Source organism: Hemicordylus capensis, chromosome 1 (genome assembly GCF_027244095.1).
Source record: "Hemicordylus capensis ecotype Gifberg chromosome 1, rHemCap1.1.pri, whole genome shotgun sequence".
Lineage (NCBI taxonomy): Eukaryota > Metazoa > Chordata > Lepidosauria > Squamata > Cordylidae > Hemicordylus > Hemicordylus capensis.
In genome coordinates this window covers 431,084,164-431,099,993 of record NC_069657.1, presented here as the reverse complement: position 1 = coordinate 431,099,993, position 15,830 = coordinate 431,084,164, and the positions used below count along the sequence as shown (strand labels likewise).

At 48.0% G+C, this 15,830-nt stretch overlaps 1 protein-coding gene across 2 annotated transcripts in view; it reads left to right on the top strand.

Moving 5' to 3' along the window:
- Positions 1 to 15,830, top strand: part of LOC128352424 (cullin-9-like) — a 121,293-nt gene that overhangs the window by 26,203 nt on the left and 79,260 nt on the right. For both annotated transcript variants that reach the window (XM_053313005.1, XM_053313008.1), the window contains exon 2: positions 9,657 to 10,265. In XM_053313005.1, the coding sequence (XP_053168980.1) occupies positions 9,657 to 10,265 (609 nt within the window). The remainder of the gene's footprint in view (positions 1 to 9,656; positions 10,266 to 15,830) is intronic.

Below are 15,830 nucleotides of genomic sequence, written 5' to 3'. Positions count from 1 at the left end.
TGTACTGCGCGTGCTCGAGACAGAACTGGAATAACTTGATTTGATTGTAGGCGTGGCCACCTCATAGCCCCAGTTCCAGTTCTGTCTCGCTCGGGATAGGACTTATTGGAGAGAGCTCTGGTCAGTTTCATCTTCGGATTCATATTGGTGCATTCGTTTCTCATCTTCCCTTCCTACTCCTTTACTCTAGCTCTGCCTACTTACTGTGCAAGGGTGGGAAGGGAGCAGTCTCAATTGGCATTTCAAATTATTGTTTCAAAATTACTTCTTTATTTCTGATTACAATTGGACATTCAAATTCTGTTTGTGTTTCCTTTTGGCGCTTGAGGGGCTTATTTTGGAGGCGGCTCATGCCGCGGAGATCATGCAGGGCTCACTGTCGGAGAGTTCGCAACTACCACAGCAATTGGGTAGCTTAGCGCCTCTGTTGCCCGTCGCTGCCGATTTTTCGGTCCCTGCAGCCTCGCCGGCTCCATCTCCGCTTGCGACTGCAGCCGTTGCAATCTCTCCGCCGCCATTTTGTGTCACTGACGATCGACCCCAGACTTCAAAGTCCATGGGGCATCGTCCTTCAAAGGCTCTTAAAAAGAGCAAACACACGAATATCCCGTCTTCCCCTCCTAAAACGTAAAAGGGTCAGGAAAACGGGCACTGGCCGCCTATCTTCATCCTCTCCGGACTCCAGTCCGAGACGTAGGGCCATCCCTAACTGGGAACGCGGTCTGTTTATGCCTAGACCTCCCGCTCATAGATCCAAACACAGGCGCAGGGAGCATTCATCCTCTTCCTCTGATGTGCCTGGCAGCGACTGTGTACCAACTCGACCGGTCCTTCCCCAGGTCGTACCTACTCCCAACCCTCCTCCTATACCCATTCTCAACCCTCCTCCACCTGCAATTCCTCTTAATACACCTACTAACATTCCGGTCAGAGCTGAAAAACCAGTGGCTCCCCCCGCTTCTTCTGGGGAGGAATCCTATGATTCACAGCCTTTGATTCCCGAAGATCCTGTGGGATCAGATAAAGAGGAAGGGGAACTCTCAGAGGAGGACATAGCTCCCCCTATTTCCAATTCCACAAGGCTTTTCTCATCAACAGATTTCGACATATTGTTGGCTAAGGCAAAGCGCACCATTAAGGATGTTTCCCCAGCAGATCCGCCAGCGGGTTCCACTGCTCCTACTCTGGACCAGCAGGTCTTCCCCTCTACAGATCTGGTTAATCCAGTGGTTCCCTTCCCTTCGCTATTTCATAGAGTAATGTGTGCTGAGTGGCAAAAGCCCACCTCCTCCAAGCCCATAGGCAGCTTGCCTAGAAAGCATTATCAATTGCCATCAGAGGTTTCTACACTTCTTGCAACACCTAGAGTAGACCCCCCCGGTGGCCCAGATGGTGTCAGGAGCGTTGGTCCACTCAGAACATCACGAACAACTCAAATTGCAGGAGGACAGACGTTGTGACGTTCTGTTAAAGAAGGCACACGAGGCTTCTGCCACCTCCATAAAGATGGCCACCACAAATTCTATTTTCGCTCGGGCTGCAGTCCTTTGGGCGAAAGAGCTGGTGCAGATGGTCCCACCTGAGTTGCCCAAATTACGACAGGGAATTAACAAGATGGCCAAGGCTGCGGCACTCACAGCGGATTCTAGCTTGGATGTTATTCAACAGTCATCAAGGGCATTGGTGGCAGGTGTAGTGGTTCGCAGGATTTTGTGGCTGAAGTCTTGGAATGTCGATCCCAAATCCAAGATGGCACTTACCTCGGCTCCATTCGCTGGAGCTTCCCTCTTCGGCGTGGCACTGGACCCCATTCTAATAGATACAAAAGATAAAAAGAAGGTCATGCCCTCTGTTCGGAAGGATTTCAGAACTTCCTTTCGTAGCGGACACAGTTCCTTTCGCCCCTACAGACAGCATGTCTATCAACCATACCATTTCAATCAATCCCCCCAGCCCAGGGATTACCGCCCCCAGTTTTCTAGAGGCTTCGGCAGACCACAATGGAGGCAGCATAACAGGGGCCAGGGACGCGGATCAGCACCCCAACCATTCTCCCCATACTACCGACACCGAAAACAATGACTCCCCCCCCGGTAGGCGGGAGACTATCGCGCTTTGTACTTACATGGATGTCGACAGCTTCCGACAAGTGGGTTCTGGATACGATTTCCAACAGTTATGCCATAGATCTGGTTTCCCCCCCACCTCCCCGCTTCATCCCCACACCAAAATCTTCTGTGCCACGAAAACATCGTCTGATGCAACAATCGGTGAGTCATCTTCTTCAGATCGAGGCAATAGAGTACGTCCCCTCGTCCCAAAGGTTCCAGGGGGTATACTCCATCCTTTTTCTAGTGCCAAAGAAGGATGGATCCTGGAGGGCGGTACTGGACCTGAAGTCTTTCAATCACTTCATGCGAAAGAAAAAGTTCCGCATGGAGTCGCTTCGTACCATAAAGGAGGCTGTGCGGAGAGGAGACTTTTTGGCCTCGGTGGACCTTTCGGAGGCCTATCTCCACGTGTTGATCAGACCTTCCCATCGGAGATTCCTACGCTTCGCCTACGACGGAGGTCACTTTCAGTACCGTGCCCTCCCCTTCGGCCTGGCCTCCGCTTTGAGGGTTTTTACGAAACTAATGGTCTCCGTAGTTTTCTTCCTCCGCCTCCAAGGGGTGGGGCTCCACCCGTACCTGGATGACTTACTCATCCGGGTGCCCTCCAGGGTCCAGGCCATCAGGGATGTTCGCACTACACTACGGGCCCTAAGGGATCATGGGTTCGTGGTCAACAGGCAAAAGAGCCACCTAATACCATCACAGGAACTGGTCCACCTCGGGGCCCTATTCAACACAGCGCAAGACACAATTTCGCTGCCCCCAGAATGCAGGGATCGCATCCTCAAGCAACTGCGCCCCCTCTTGTACAAGGACCGGGAGGACGTTATGATGCTGGCTCAGGCCTTGGGCTCCATGGTAGCCTGCCTGGATTGCACCCCTTGGGCCAGATGGCACTCACGCCCGTTGCAATGGCTACTCCTACCCTGGCAGGATCAGATCATGGCCGCTCAGCATTCGCTCATCCACATTCCAAAAGAGGTCAAGCACTCGTTCCATTGGTGGCTGTCGCCTGCCCTTCTACAAGGGCTGCATTTGACGGAACCCCGGCAAATAATTGTGACAACAGACGCCAGCCTCTCCGGCTGCGGAGCACACTGTCTCAGAGAAGTTGTACAGGACACCTGGTCTCCACAGGAAGTATTATTACCCATAAATCTGCTGGAGCTTCGGGCCGCACGCCTAGCCCTACTCCACTTCCAACAGATCCTTCAGGGCCATCACGTACTACTACGGATGGACAACATCACCGTCAAGGCTCATATCAGTTGCCAAGGGGGTACGAGGTCTACGACCCTCATGCGAGAGACAGACCGGCTATTCAGATGGGCAGAGCGCAACCTACGGTCACTGGTAGCCGAACATCTCAAGGGCGACAACAACGAGCTAGCGGACTGGCTCAGCAGGGAGACGGTGGATCCGGGAGAATGGGCCTTGCATCCGGAGGTCTTTCACCAAATGACCCGGGTTCTAGGCAACCCACTGGTCGATCTGTTCGCCGCACCAGGAAACGATCAACTTCCCCACTTCTTTGCGAGGTGTCACACTCCGTTGGCAGAGGCGATAGATGCGTTGAACTCCCAGTGGCCAGCCGTTCTGCTGTACGCCTTTCCACCGATCTCCATAATATTGAAGGTTCTCCAGAAGCTTCATCTGGAAAGAGCAGAGTTGATATTGGTGGCTCCCTTCTGGCCCCGTCATCCGTGGTTCCCAGACATACTCAGCCTGGCGACTCGGCCTCCATGGCGTCTACCAAACCGTCCAGACCTCTTAAACCAAGGTCCTTTACTACATCCGGACCCACATTGGCTGCAACTAGCCGCCTGGAGGTTGAGCGCGCAAAACTAGCAGCTCAGGGTTATCCCAAGGGCGTACAGGACACTATCCTGGCATCGCGGCGACCCTCCACTGTCAGAGTATACCAGGCGACGTGGTCGGCCTTTGTGCGATGGTCCAAAGATCGAAGGAAAGAGCCCTCAGAGTCAGGAGTCCCAGAAGTCCTCAAATTTCTACAGGCTGGCCTGGACTTGAAATTACGGCCAAGCACGCTCAGGCTTCAGGCCTCGGCATTAGCATCTGTGCTGCATCTCTCTACATCGACATCGGGTACAGTCCATCTACACCCGCACATCTCCAGATTTCTGCGAGGGGCAACAAACCTGGCTCCTCCCCCACTTAGCCACTTTCCATCATGGAACCTGAATCGCTTCCTAAATGCCCTCACGAAGGAGCCCTTCGAACCTATCGCATCTATTCCATTAAAGCTCCTCTCAATGAAAGTTCTTTTTCTAGTGGCAATAACATCAGCCCGCAGGGTCTCAGAGTTAGCTGCACTCTCCGTGCGTAAGGAGTTTTGCACATTTCACTCTGATTCAGTGGTCCTTAGATTGGACCCCACCTTCCTACCGAAGGTTAATTCCACATTTCATAGGTCTCAAGTTCTTGTCCTTCCGTCATTTTGCCCGGCCCCAGTACATCTGAAGGAGCAACTGTGGCATAAACTCGACATCAGAAGAGCATTAAGATCTTATATCAGACGTACCAGAGGCTTTCGCCGTTCCGACGCCCTCTTTGTTTCCTTCCGGCCGAATAACATCGGCGAGAAGGTGTCACTGGCCGTATTGGCAAATTGGATCAAGTCCTGCATTCGGTTGGCGTATGAGGCGCTTCATCTCCCACCTCCGGGCGGGCTGACTGCGCATTCTACCAGAAGTGCTGCTGCCTCTGTGGCCTTCTCGGCACACGTTCCATTATCAGAAATATGTCGGGCGGCGACTTGGTCCTCGTCCACGCCCTTCATCAAGCACTACAAAATCCCTGATTTCTCTCAGGACCAGGCGGCCTTTGGTCGCACCGTCTTACAGCAGGTGGTGTAAGCACATCTGTCCCATCCCAGGTCATAACTAGCTTGGGCACGTCCCTATCTGAGGATCTCCTACTCAGGGGAAAAAGGAACATTGGTCTTACCGTGAAGGTTCTTTTTCCCTGAAGTAGGAGGGCCTCAGCCCCGCCCGGATGTGCTATCTAGGTTCATAGGGTGGGTCGGACAGTGTTATGGTTCATTTTTTTGTCTGAGACTGTTCTCAGGGTTACAGTTTTTTCTCCTCAATCCAGCTGTTTATCTATCTTTTCATGTTACTCCTGTCAGTTGTTACTTACACATGTTTAGGTTGAGCTCTCTCCCGTTATGTCTGTATACCTCGCTCGTCTCCACTGGAACTGGGGCTATGAGGTGGCCACGCCTACAGTCAAATCAAGTGATTCCAGTTCTGTCTCGAGCATGCGCAGTACATCACCCTTTCTGAGGCCCTCCTACTTCAGGGAAAAAGAACCTTCACGGTAAGACCAATGTTCCTTTTTTAAAAAAGTCATATAATAGATCAAACTATCCGACCCCGCACAGAGCATCAGCGGGTCCCCCCTCCCCCCACCTCCTGCCCCTGCCCTCCTCCCCACCTCTGCTGACCCCGCACAGAGCCTCTCACCTCACTGGGTGGCGGGTCGCCATTTTCGTTTGGTACTTGTCAGGCATCGGGTGGCCCAGCGGCTCCTGAAGGGGCCTCTCCTCCCTGCCGGTCAACTGTTCACCTCCCTCAGCCACAACCCCTGTGGAGTCTCGCCAACCACCTCCTGGCGCACGCTCCTCCCTCCCACCCTTGCACGTGTCTCCCCCGCTGGGCCCGCCATTGGTCGTGGCTTCAGCGGGGGCATGGCTTGCCACATCCCCATGCATCCCCTGGTCCATCTACAGGAATTAATAATATAGATAATATGCCAGGTCGGAACATCATCTATTTAGAGCATCAGGAAAATTTGTATAGTGATTTTTAAAGAAGAAAACAATGCAGATTTTATGCAAATGATAATTTGTATGGAAAATGTGGTTCCCCTCCTGCCCAGAAAACCCACATCTCTGGTAAATTTTATGTGGTCCTGGTAACAAGCCTATAATTCTTTATGAGAAGATACAGCTGCCTGTGAGAGAGTGAGCTTACTGTTCCCCACATTTGTTAATATCATAATGCCTATGTGGCAGCACAAGCTTCATTCTGTCAGATAAGGATATGTTCTTCTACAGCCTAAGGCCCTAGGTGTTTTGCAGCATATGGTTTCCTCCTTATGGAAGAGCGAATGGACAGACTTTGGATTACAGCTTTATTTAGAGAGTTACAGTGGTCTGATTCAGATGTCCAGCTTAATAACTTGGTTTTTCCTAAACTATAGTGGGACCAAGCTAGGATTTTCCAGAATCCCGGGTAGTTCTAAACAATTACTGAAGTAGAAACTTTCCTCCCCTCATTCATGGAGAGTGGAGCACCGATCTGAGCCCAAGGCTTGGAAATATTATGTGCAACTCAGGGTTAAACGATAGTTCTGTGTGACGTCTGAACCAGGTTACTGGTTCAGTGCACTCTTTTTCCATATTGTCAGCACATGCACATATCCTGGTTTGGAATGCATGAATCAGTTTTCATGTAATGTACATGAGCTTGTAGGAAACAAGCAATCAACTTGGAATTCAGTGATTACGTATACTCTTAGTTAGCATACTCTTGAGCAAGAAATGTACACCTCTCAGGTTAATTGAATCATCTTTGAACTGAACCACAGTTCAAAAAGTGAGAGCAGCTTTCTTCTTAATAATCCTAGTTAATCCTATCGGTAATAAAGTCTACTTTCAGTGCTTTTCCAGGAACTATGCCAGTTTCTCAACTAGTAGTTGTAATTTCATCACCTCACTAGTGCCGCATGCAAGAACAGCTAAAATAATCTCTTCAGCAGACCTTAAGGTCTTGTCTACTTGATGCACCCTCATCTTAAACAAATGTTGATTGCACCAAGTAATAAACCTTTTGTGCTTGACAAAAACCCTGTAGCACACTTCTTATCTTTCAGCAAGTGAAGCTAAAAATCTCTGGCTTTAGGTAAAAGTAAAGTGTGCCATCAAGTCGGTGTTGACTCCTGGCGCCCACAGAGCCCTGTGGTTTTCTTTGGTAGAATACAAGAGGAACTTACCATTGCCTCCTCCCGCTCAGTATGAGATGATTCCTTGCAGCATCTTCCTATATCGCCACTGCCCGAAATAAGTGTTTCCCATAGTCTGAGAAACATACTAGCAGGGATTTGAACTGGCAATCTTCTGCTTATTAGTCAAGCATTTGCCCGCTGTGCCACTTAAGGTGCTGCCTTTAGGTACAGGCCCTTAGTTATAAAATGAATAGTTGGCAAGTGGATAGAAATCTAGATCTGGACTGAGCTAAACAGAGAGTGGTTATGTGACCTCCTACTGTACTTGCATGCAATCTTGACACTTTGGTGTTACCTATAAATAAAAATTGGGCAGTGGAATTGTATAGTTCTATATGATATAATTGTTGAATTTAAACACTATTAAATATGATATATACATTTATGCATGTGAAGATAGTTTGTTCACTCCAGAAACCTGAATGTCTCTACATTCGTTTCAGCATTAGTTGGTGCTAAAAACTGGCCCAGGGGTATGTGGTGCCATCAGTACAAAATACAGGTGGTGTCTTATCTGCGATTTCAGCATTCGCAGTTTTGCATATCTACAGTCGGGCAATATATACCCGACCTCGTGATCTGAGATAAACAGCTTTGCTTTTCACAGTTTTTGGCAGCTCAGTTCTGCCCTTACATAGCCGTGCTCTTGCTGCACGTGCTCATGGGTTGTGAGAGGAGTGTCCCCGCACCCCCAAACACCCGCCGTATCTGACATCAGATGCAAGGGGCGAGGCAATCAATATCTCCCCGCCCCCCCTGCCCTGACCCCCCCACTGCTCCTGCGCTCCTCCCACTACTTATCTTGGCCTTCAGCTCTGGGGTGGGTGGCTGGGGGTGATCCGAGTGGGACAGGCGGCGGGCATGGCGGGCCTCTCCTCTCTGGCCAAACTGTACACGTGCACAGTTTGACTATGGATATGGATATTGACTATGGATATGGCCTATGGATATGGATGTCACGGGCATGTGATGTCCATAGTCGAACTGCGCAGGTGTTCAGATCAACCAGAATGGAGAGGCTCACCGTTGCCGTGCCTGCTGTCTTTCCTGCTTGATCACCCCCCACCCCCTGGAGCTGGAGGCCAAGATAAGAAGTGGTGGTGGAGCATTCTCCTTGGGGGGCCCCCTGACCCATCAGGCCTACGGACATTTGTCCCTGCTTCTCTAATGGATGCTATGCCCCAATCCAGAGTAATGTACTGCTTGCACAAGGAATGGGGTGGGGCAATTTTTGCGGATACCTCTTTCCCTCTGCTTCCTCCATATGTCCCTGAGGGCTGGGGCCCCATTGCCCAAGTAGGACATCAGTCTGGATGCTTCCCTTTGTTAGGGTAGCTTTTCCAGCACCTAATTTTGAATAGATAACTGAAATTTGCATATTTCCAGAAGGTAAATAATAATTGCCATGTAGAAGTTCATTAGTTAATGATACTCTTTCTGCTTTTAAACAGTGGCAAATAGAACTGATTGATATGATATAAAAAACAAATTTTGTATAGGACCAAAGGTAGTCTGGATGTTTTATTTGAATCTCCCTCAAGATATGTGATTAGCTATTACAAAAATAAAGTTTAGCTTATCCAAGGATATTTGTGTGGAAGGTAGTTTGTAAGTTTTCCTCTCACTTGAATTATATTGTCAAGTTATAGCAGCTGAAAATATAGTAAAATTTCCATCATGCGGGGGCAAACAATTCATTTCACACTTATTTAGGTGAAAGTGTCTTTGAACTTAGTGGGATCTACTTCTGAGGAAACATTACTAAGATTGGGTTGTTGGGCTCTCAAATCTCTTTAAAATTCTTTCTCCACATGAAACAGTCCCTGCTGTCCTGGATTCAGACAAGAGGCTCTTAGGAAATCCCTGAATGCAAAATTTCTGGTTCCTGTGGAGCTGTACAAACCAGGAGTGCTGTGGTTTGAAAAGAACTTCCTCATGTTAATAGGAGCAAAGTGTTTCTCTATGGGTGTTAAGTGTCAAATACCTGGAAAAGAATGGTTTTAGCTTGAGAAGCCTGGAGTGTCTGGGATGGGGTGTCTGTTGAGTCAGCTTGCTGTCTGAACTGGTCTCGTGGGAATAAGCATGAACTGTCTCCTTTGCTAAGCAGGGTCTGCCCTGGTTTGCATCTGAATGGGAGACTACATAACGTGAGCACTGTAAGATTATTCCTATTAGGAGATGGCGCCACTCTGGGAAGAGCGCTTGCATGCGGAAGGTTCCAAATCCCCCCCCTGGCATCTTTAGAAAGGGATGAGAGAGACTCCTGTCTACAACCTTGAAGACACTGCTGCCAGTCTGTGTAGCCAGTACTGAGCTAGATGGATCAATGGTCTGACTTGGTATAAGGCAGCTTCCTATGTCCCTATCCATTTTGCTCCAGAGTAACTTGCTTTCTTGAAACAGACCAGCACCCCTGCTTATGGCAGGAGAGTGCATGATTATGTGGGGCTTCTAGCTTGGATTTTCTGGATATCTTCTGGGGACTACCTTAACTGTTTTCCTCTTTGTTCTTAGATACATCTGCTATCATGGTGGGCGAGAGGCGGAATGGAAATCTGTTGGTGCACCTTGGGCCCAAACTGCAGGCCTATCCTGAGGAGCTAATTCGGCAGCGTCGTGGCCATGATGGACACACAGAATACCTGATTCGTTGGAGCATCCTTAGCTTGGATGACAGCATAGGGAACAGTGCCAATGCTGCTTCCGCTGAGAGCAAAACGGAGAATATTCTGATGTGGATGTCAGGAGAGGAAGTTTATGCCAACTGCCCCACATTACTGGGCAAGAGGAAACCTGAGGGGCAGCGGGTGAAGGAGGAGAAAGCACCTAGCACATTTCCATCTGATGTTACACTGGATGAGGCTTCACTGCTTGAGATGAAGGCTGATGTCAGGACCCTGGTGCAGAGGGCTGCTCGACAAATGGCCAGGACAACAGGCCCAGAGTCCTCTATCCTGAACACCATCCATGTGCTCAGTGCCTATGCCAGTATTGGCTCATTGACAGGTGTCTTCAAGGAGACGGGCGCCCTGGATCTGCTGATGAAGATGCTGTGTAATGAGGAGAAGCAAATCCGTCGCAGTGCTGGCAAGATGCTAAGGGCCCTGGCTTCCCATGATGCAGGTGAGATTGCCTGGCTGGGAGCCCCAGGATGAACTCTGGGCTCCTTCCTGGATAGCCACTTGAGCACTTTATGGAACTATAGAGGTTAAAGTATTCATAGGGATTTAGTTCTTAATGGGATTCCCCTGTAGCCTAAATCTGTTCATCATGGCTCCTGTTTGTTACCTTTTGGTGGCAAATTATGAGTGCTGTCACTCAAATACTGATGTAAACCTGCATCCTAAAATGTGGTATGTTTGATTATGGGGACTGCATAGAGGTTTGATTCCAAGGCAGAAGTGGTCAGATGTTCTTATAAGAACTTTATTCAAAGGCATTGAAATTGCAGTATACTGGTGCCATTCATAAAGTATTTTACTTGCAATTTGTATTAGCTTTACACTCAACAGACCTGCAAGCTAGGTCATTCTTCACATTCACAGACAGAAATAAAGGCTGAGAGAAAGTGACTTGCCTTTGGCAACTCAGCGGTTCCTTGGAAAAGGCTGCTTCCTTTGTTACTCCCATGTGGGTTTGATCCTATTACTGTGCTGTTTGTTTGTTCCTCCTGCCCCCCCCCCCCATTCCTCACAGTGTTTTAGAAAGAGAAAAGTAGTGAGGCTACAGTTGTCTTGGGAGGACCAAGTTCTTGAAAGCTCCCATAGATCTTTTGTTTTGTAGTTTGGAATTTTGCCTTTAAATTATTTCAGAGCTAATTCTTCAGGTCTCTTGAGCAAGATCAGTTAAAATCTTTTAGGTGCATTTTTAGTAGTTGTAGCCTGTATCCTGGTGATTTCATTTTCTTTGAGGTCTGGGTTAGGCTTAAAGCTTACCCTCAGCTGGTAGTCAAAGAGGTTTTTCCGATATCTTTCCCCAGAGGTAGTTTGCAGCAGTGTCCACCTGTACCATTCTCACACTGAGTTCTTATCTCTTTCTTCTAGGTGTGTATGGAGGAAATAATAAAAGATGTTTGTCTTGGGTTGAAATTTTATGTAGCTAACTTAATGTATGTTTAATTTTAATGTATTTTTAAAAGAACCTTGATGGTTCAAGTACATACAGTCTGTTCTTCTTTGCTAGGATGTACTTTGATGCTTGTTATTCCAGTAACAATTTGCAGTTGTGTGGATGGGGAAATACGCCTCACACCCTGGGAGCCAAAACATTAGATGATTTGGTTTGGCTCCAGTTTTGTTTGGACTAAAGTTATTTAGGATTGGTGACTGGTTTGGCGTACAATTCTGCTGTATGCAAAAATTTAAATATTCACATTGTAATAGTGTGTTTTATGGTTGAGAGAGTGATTAATATAATCACAAGGTATCTAAATATTTGATAAGTGTGTTACTAGTGATGTGGGTGTTCTGGAAATTTTTCTGGAACATGTTCTGATACCCTTAATAGATTAGGATCTGATTTACCATGTATATTTGACTTATATTGGCTGGGGGGTGGGGTATAATAAAAATGCATGCCATGTTAATGTTGTATAACTATCTCCACAGTTTTCCCATTAGCCAAAAGTATTTGAACTGTAATCTTTGTTTAGGAAAATAATTTAACTAAGGACACTTAAATGTGGTTTTAAATGTTATATTTACATGAATTAGTTCTCTTTTAAAATATGTATAAGTATTCAAGGCATGACACGTTCAATAACATGCCCTTTTCCACAGTGCTGGAGGCTATCCTAACACCAAGGGTTGTGGACTGAGCATGCTCCACAGACAGGATCCAGACTTTGAATTGAAGACATGGCTAGGCCAGTGCACCAGTTCCAGTCCTGTCTTGCTCCAGTGAACAGGGCTGAGAAGGAGCTCTCTCCAAACCTTTAGGTTTTGGCTAGTTTCCTAACTTTCCCCCCCACCTCCTTTAGATTGATCAAGGGTGGGAAGGGAATTGATTTTATTTTATTTTATTTTGAAACTCCAGACATTCTTTTATTTTAGTCTATTTGGCTAATTGGCAATTTTGCTTTCGGCTTCCTTATTTCTCATTTACAGCCCTCTTGGGCTCCAAACTCCTGTGCTTGGCTTTGCCACACTGGGAGCACCTCGCACACCTTCCCCTGGCCACCCTCAGCGAAGTGGCTCCCAAGGCTAAGAAGGGCCATAAAAAGACCTCACAGAAAACAAAGCACGTGGAGAGCGCTGAAGGAGCTATTCAACAACCTTGCAAGTGCCAGGCTAAGGCAGATGCCATTCACCTGAGTGAGCAGCTACTGGTGCAAGAGGTTTGTGAGGACCAGGTTCCTCGCTGCTTAGTGCCAGTATCAGAGAACACTTTCTGGCCGCTCTTGGGCTCTGGCCTGTCAACGGGTTTCTTGGTGCTGCCGCCGCCACCACACTTGGATCCATCTTTGGGGACGGGGGAGCCAGCTCTGCCGTGCCTTTCCCCAGATGTGCACCCCACTTCGCCAGCCCAGTTGAGAAAAGGTGTGTCTGGTCCCCACCCCCGACTGGGTGATCTATCCAACAGCTCTTCAGCCTGCAACACCGGATGAGCCTGCAGTCCCTACTGAGGTCGTAAGTACGGTTTCCTTGCTGGACAACCACCCCGTTCACCAAGATGTTGCTTCCTGGTTAAAGAACTTTAATGTATGGGAGTGTAGCTCCCTTATCAAGCTGCCACCGCCTTCATCTCCTCCAGCTGCTCCTGCAGCACCAGCCCTTTCTCTTGATCCCAAATCACCTATCCGCCCCTCCTTCTCTTCCTCATCTGATTCCAGCCCCTGCAGGCTTGCCATCTTGGCTACGGAGCAGGGCTGCTTAATACCCAGGAAATTCCTGAGTGGCAGAGATGCAAGGTCCCAGTCCCTTCGTCTTCAGAAGAAGTCCCAACCGTACCTAAATGGTCTATCAGTCGTCGTCCTCTCCCTCCCCTGATTCTCTTTCTCCTGTGATACCAGACTCTGCAGCATCCCTCCCCCTTCCTAACCCTGCAGCCCCTCTATCTCAGAATTCTGATTCAGAGGCATCTCATCCAGAAGGGCACTAGGGCCTCGCACTGGCAGTAAGGGGGAATCGCCTAAAGAAGAAGGGGTATTATATGAGAATATCTCTCCCCAAATCCTTCTGTCCACATGTTTGTTTTCCACATCTGACTTTGAGGTTTTGTTGTCCAAAGTTAAATGTGCGATCAATGATGTTTCCTCAATAGATGTGTATCAAATGTTTACCACTTTTGATCAAAATGTTTTCCCATCTTTAACTGTGTCCACAGTGACTGTACCTTTTCTACCTCTATTTCATAGTATCATGATGGTGGAATCTACCTCTACAAAACTTGTGGGCTCTTACCCTAAGAAACTATATGCCATTCCACAAGATGTATCTGACCTCATAGCAGTACCTTCTGTTGAGGTACCTTGTCTCTGGCTCTGTAATGTCCAAGGTGGAGGAGGATAAGTTAAAAATTCCTGAAGACAGAAAGTGTGGTCTATGGTAAAGCACATGCAGCCTCTGCTACTTATAGTTAAAGCGGTGGCCACCAATTCAGTATTTGGCCAAGCCTTGAGCCTCTGGACTAAGTAATTAGTCCAGCACATTCCTCCTGAAAATACAAAACTGCAGCAGGGCATTAACAAACTGGCCAAGGCTGCAGTCCTCATGGCAGATTCCAGCCTAGATTGTGTTCAGCATGCATCTAGAACAGGGATACTCAACTTCAGCCCTCCTGCAGATGTTGGCCTACAATTCCCATAATCCCTGACAATTGGCCACTGTGGCTGGGGATTATGTGAGTTGTAGTCCAAAAATAGCGGGGGATGGGGGGCTAAGTTTAGCAAGCCTAATCTAGAGCCATGGTTTCAGGGGTGGCAGCACATAGGTGCCTTTAGAATGTGGACTCTAAGTCCAAGCTTAATCTTGTATCCATACCCTTTTCAGGTACACAACAGTGAGGTGCTGGACCCCATTCTTGTAGAAACAAGGGATAAAAAGAAGGCCCTGCCTTCAGGACACAGGGATTTTTGTCACCCATTCTGTAATAACAGCTACTCCTTTCACTCCTCCAGAAACTTCCCCATACTGTTGGGGAACCAATACAGGGACAACTGATCCTCTGTAAACAGATACAGAGGTGCTGTATCCAGCGCCAGACCCACCTGGCACAACCAGTGGCAACAGTGAGGTAGGGGATCCACCAGGGGTCAACAGGCTCAACAGTTTCCCTCCACGATGTCCCAGCCCCCCGCAAACAATGACTACCTCCCTGTGGGGGGACAGCTTCTCCCCTTTCTTCACCAGTGGAAAGCCACTACTTGGGTTCGCTGGGTCCTCACTACCATCACAGAGGGCTGTTCACTATACTTCGCATCCCTCCCTCCCAACCATTTCATAGCCATTCCCAAATCACAGAATCTGACAAAAAACATTGGATGAATCTGGCCATTCATCATCTAATGCAGATCAGGGCAGACGAACATGTGCCCTCGAAAGAATTATGTCAAGCCCCTTATTCAATTTTATTTCTAATTCCAAAAAAGAATGGCTCCTGGAAGACAGTTCTGGATTTAAAATGCCTAAAACACTTAATCCAAAAAAGGAATTTTGGATGGAATTGGTGCATAAGAGGTGATTTGAATCCAGGACTTTCTGGCCTCCATAGATCTTTTAGAAGCCTACCTTCATGTTCCCATCATCCTAGTGCAAGGCAGATTCTTCCATTTTTGTTACAACAATCAATGCTACCAATACAGAGCCCTACCCTTCAGATTTTCCTCAGCCCCATGGGCCTTTACCAAGATTATGGTAGCTCTCATTGTCCGCATAAGTGGCATACTCTTTGCCCCTGCTAACTTGGCAAAGAGGCACCTTTTAACGTGGTGATTCTCTTTATTTAGCAGGGGGAGAATAACTGGCCCTATTCACCCCCAGCATGGTGCCTCCAGTGACTGTTGCTGGTGTCTATCTTATGTTTCTTTTTAGATAGTGAGCCCTTTGGGGACAGGGATCCATCTTATTTATTAATTAATTCTCTGTGTAAACTGCCCTGAGCCATTTTTGGAAGGGTGGTGTAGAAATCGAATAAATAAATATAAAATAAATAATACATATTCACCTGTAACTTGAAAATCTTTTGATCTGGGCCCCTTCATTTCACCAAGCATAAGTGGATGTCCAACGCACTCTACACCATCTCAGCTCCCATGGTTTTCTGGTCAACACCCAGAAGAGACACCACACTCTGTCTCAGTCACTACAGCAACTAGGGGCAGTTTTTGACACCTGTCAAGGTACAATATCACTACCACAGGAGAGAAGGGAGAAGCTGTGGTGGTTCTCATTACCACCTCTCCTGAGGAAATTGTCCATGGATCTCATGCTCCTGGCACAACTCCTGGGATAAATGATTGCCTGCCTGGAGTGCACCCCTTGGGCGAAGTCGCACTCTTGTCCTCTTCAGTGGCTACTTCTACCCTTTCAGGACAGCATCATAGCCTGCGATCACAGAGAGATTCGACTACCTCTAGCTGTTTGTGTCTCATTCTGGTGGTGACTCTCTGATGCCATGCTCAGAGGTCTCCCATTGGAACTCCCTGCATGTATCATCATCATCACAGCAGATGCCAGCCTTCTGGGTTGG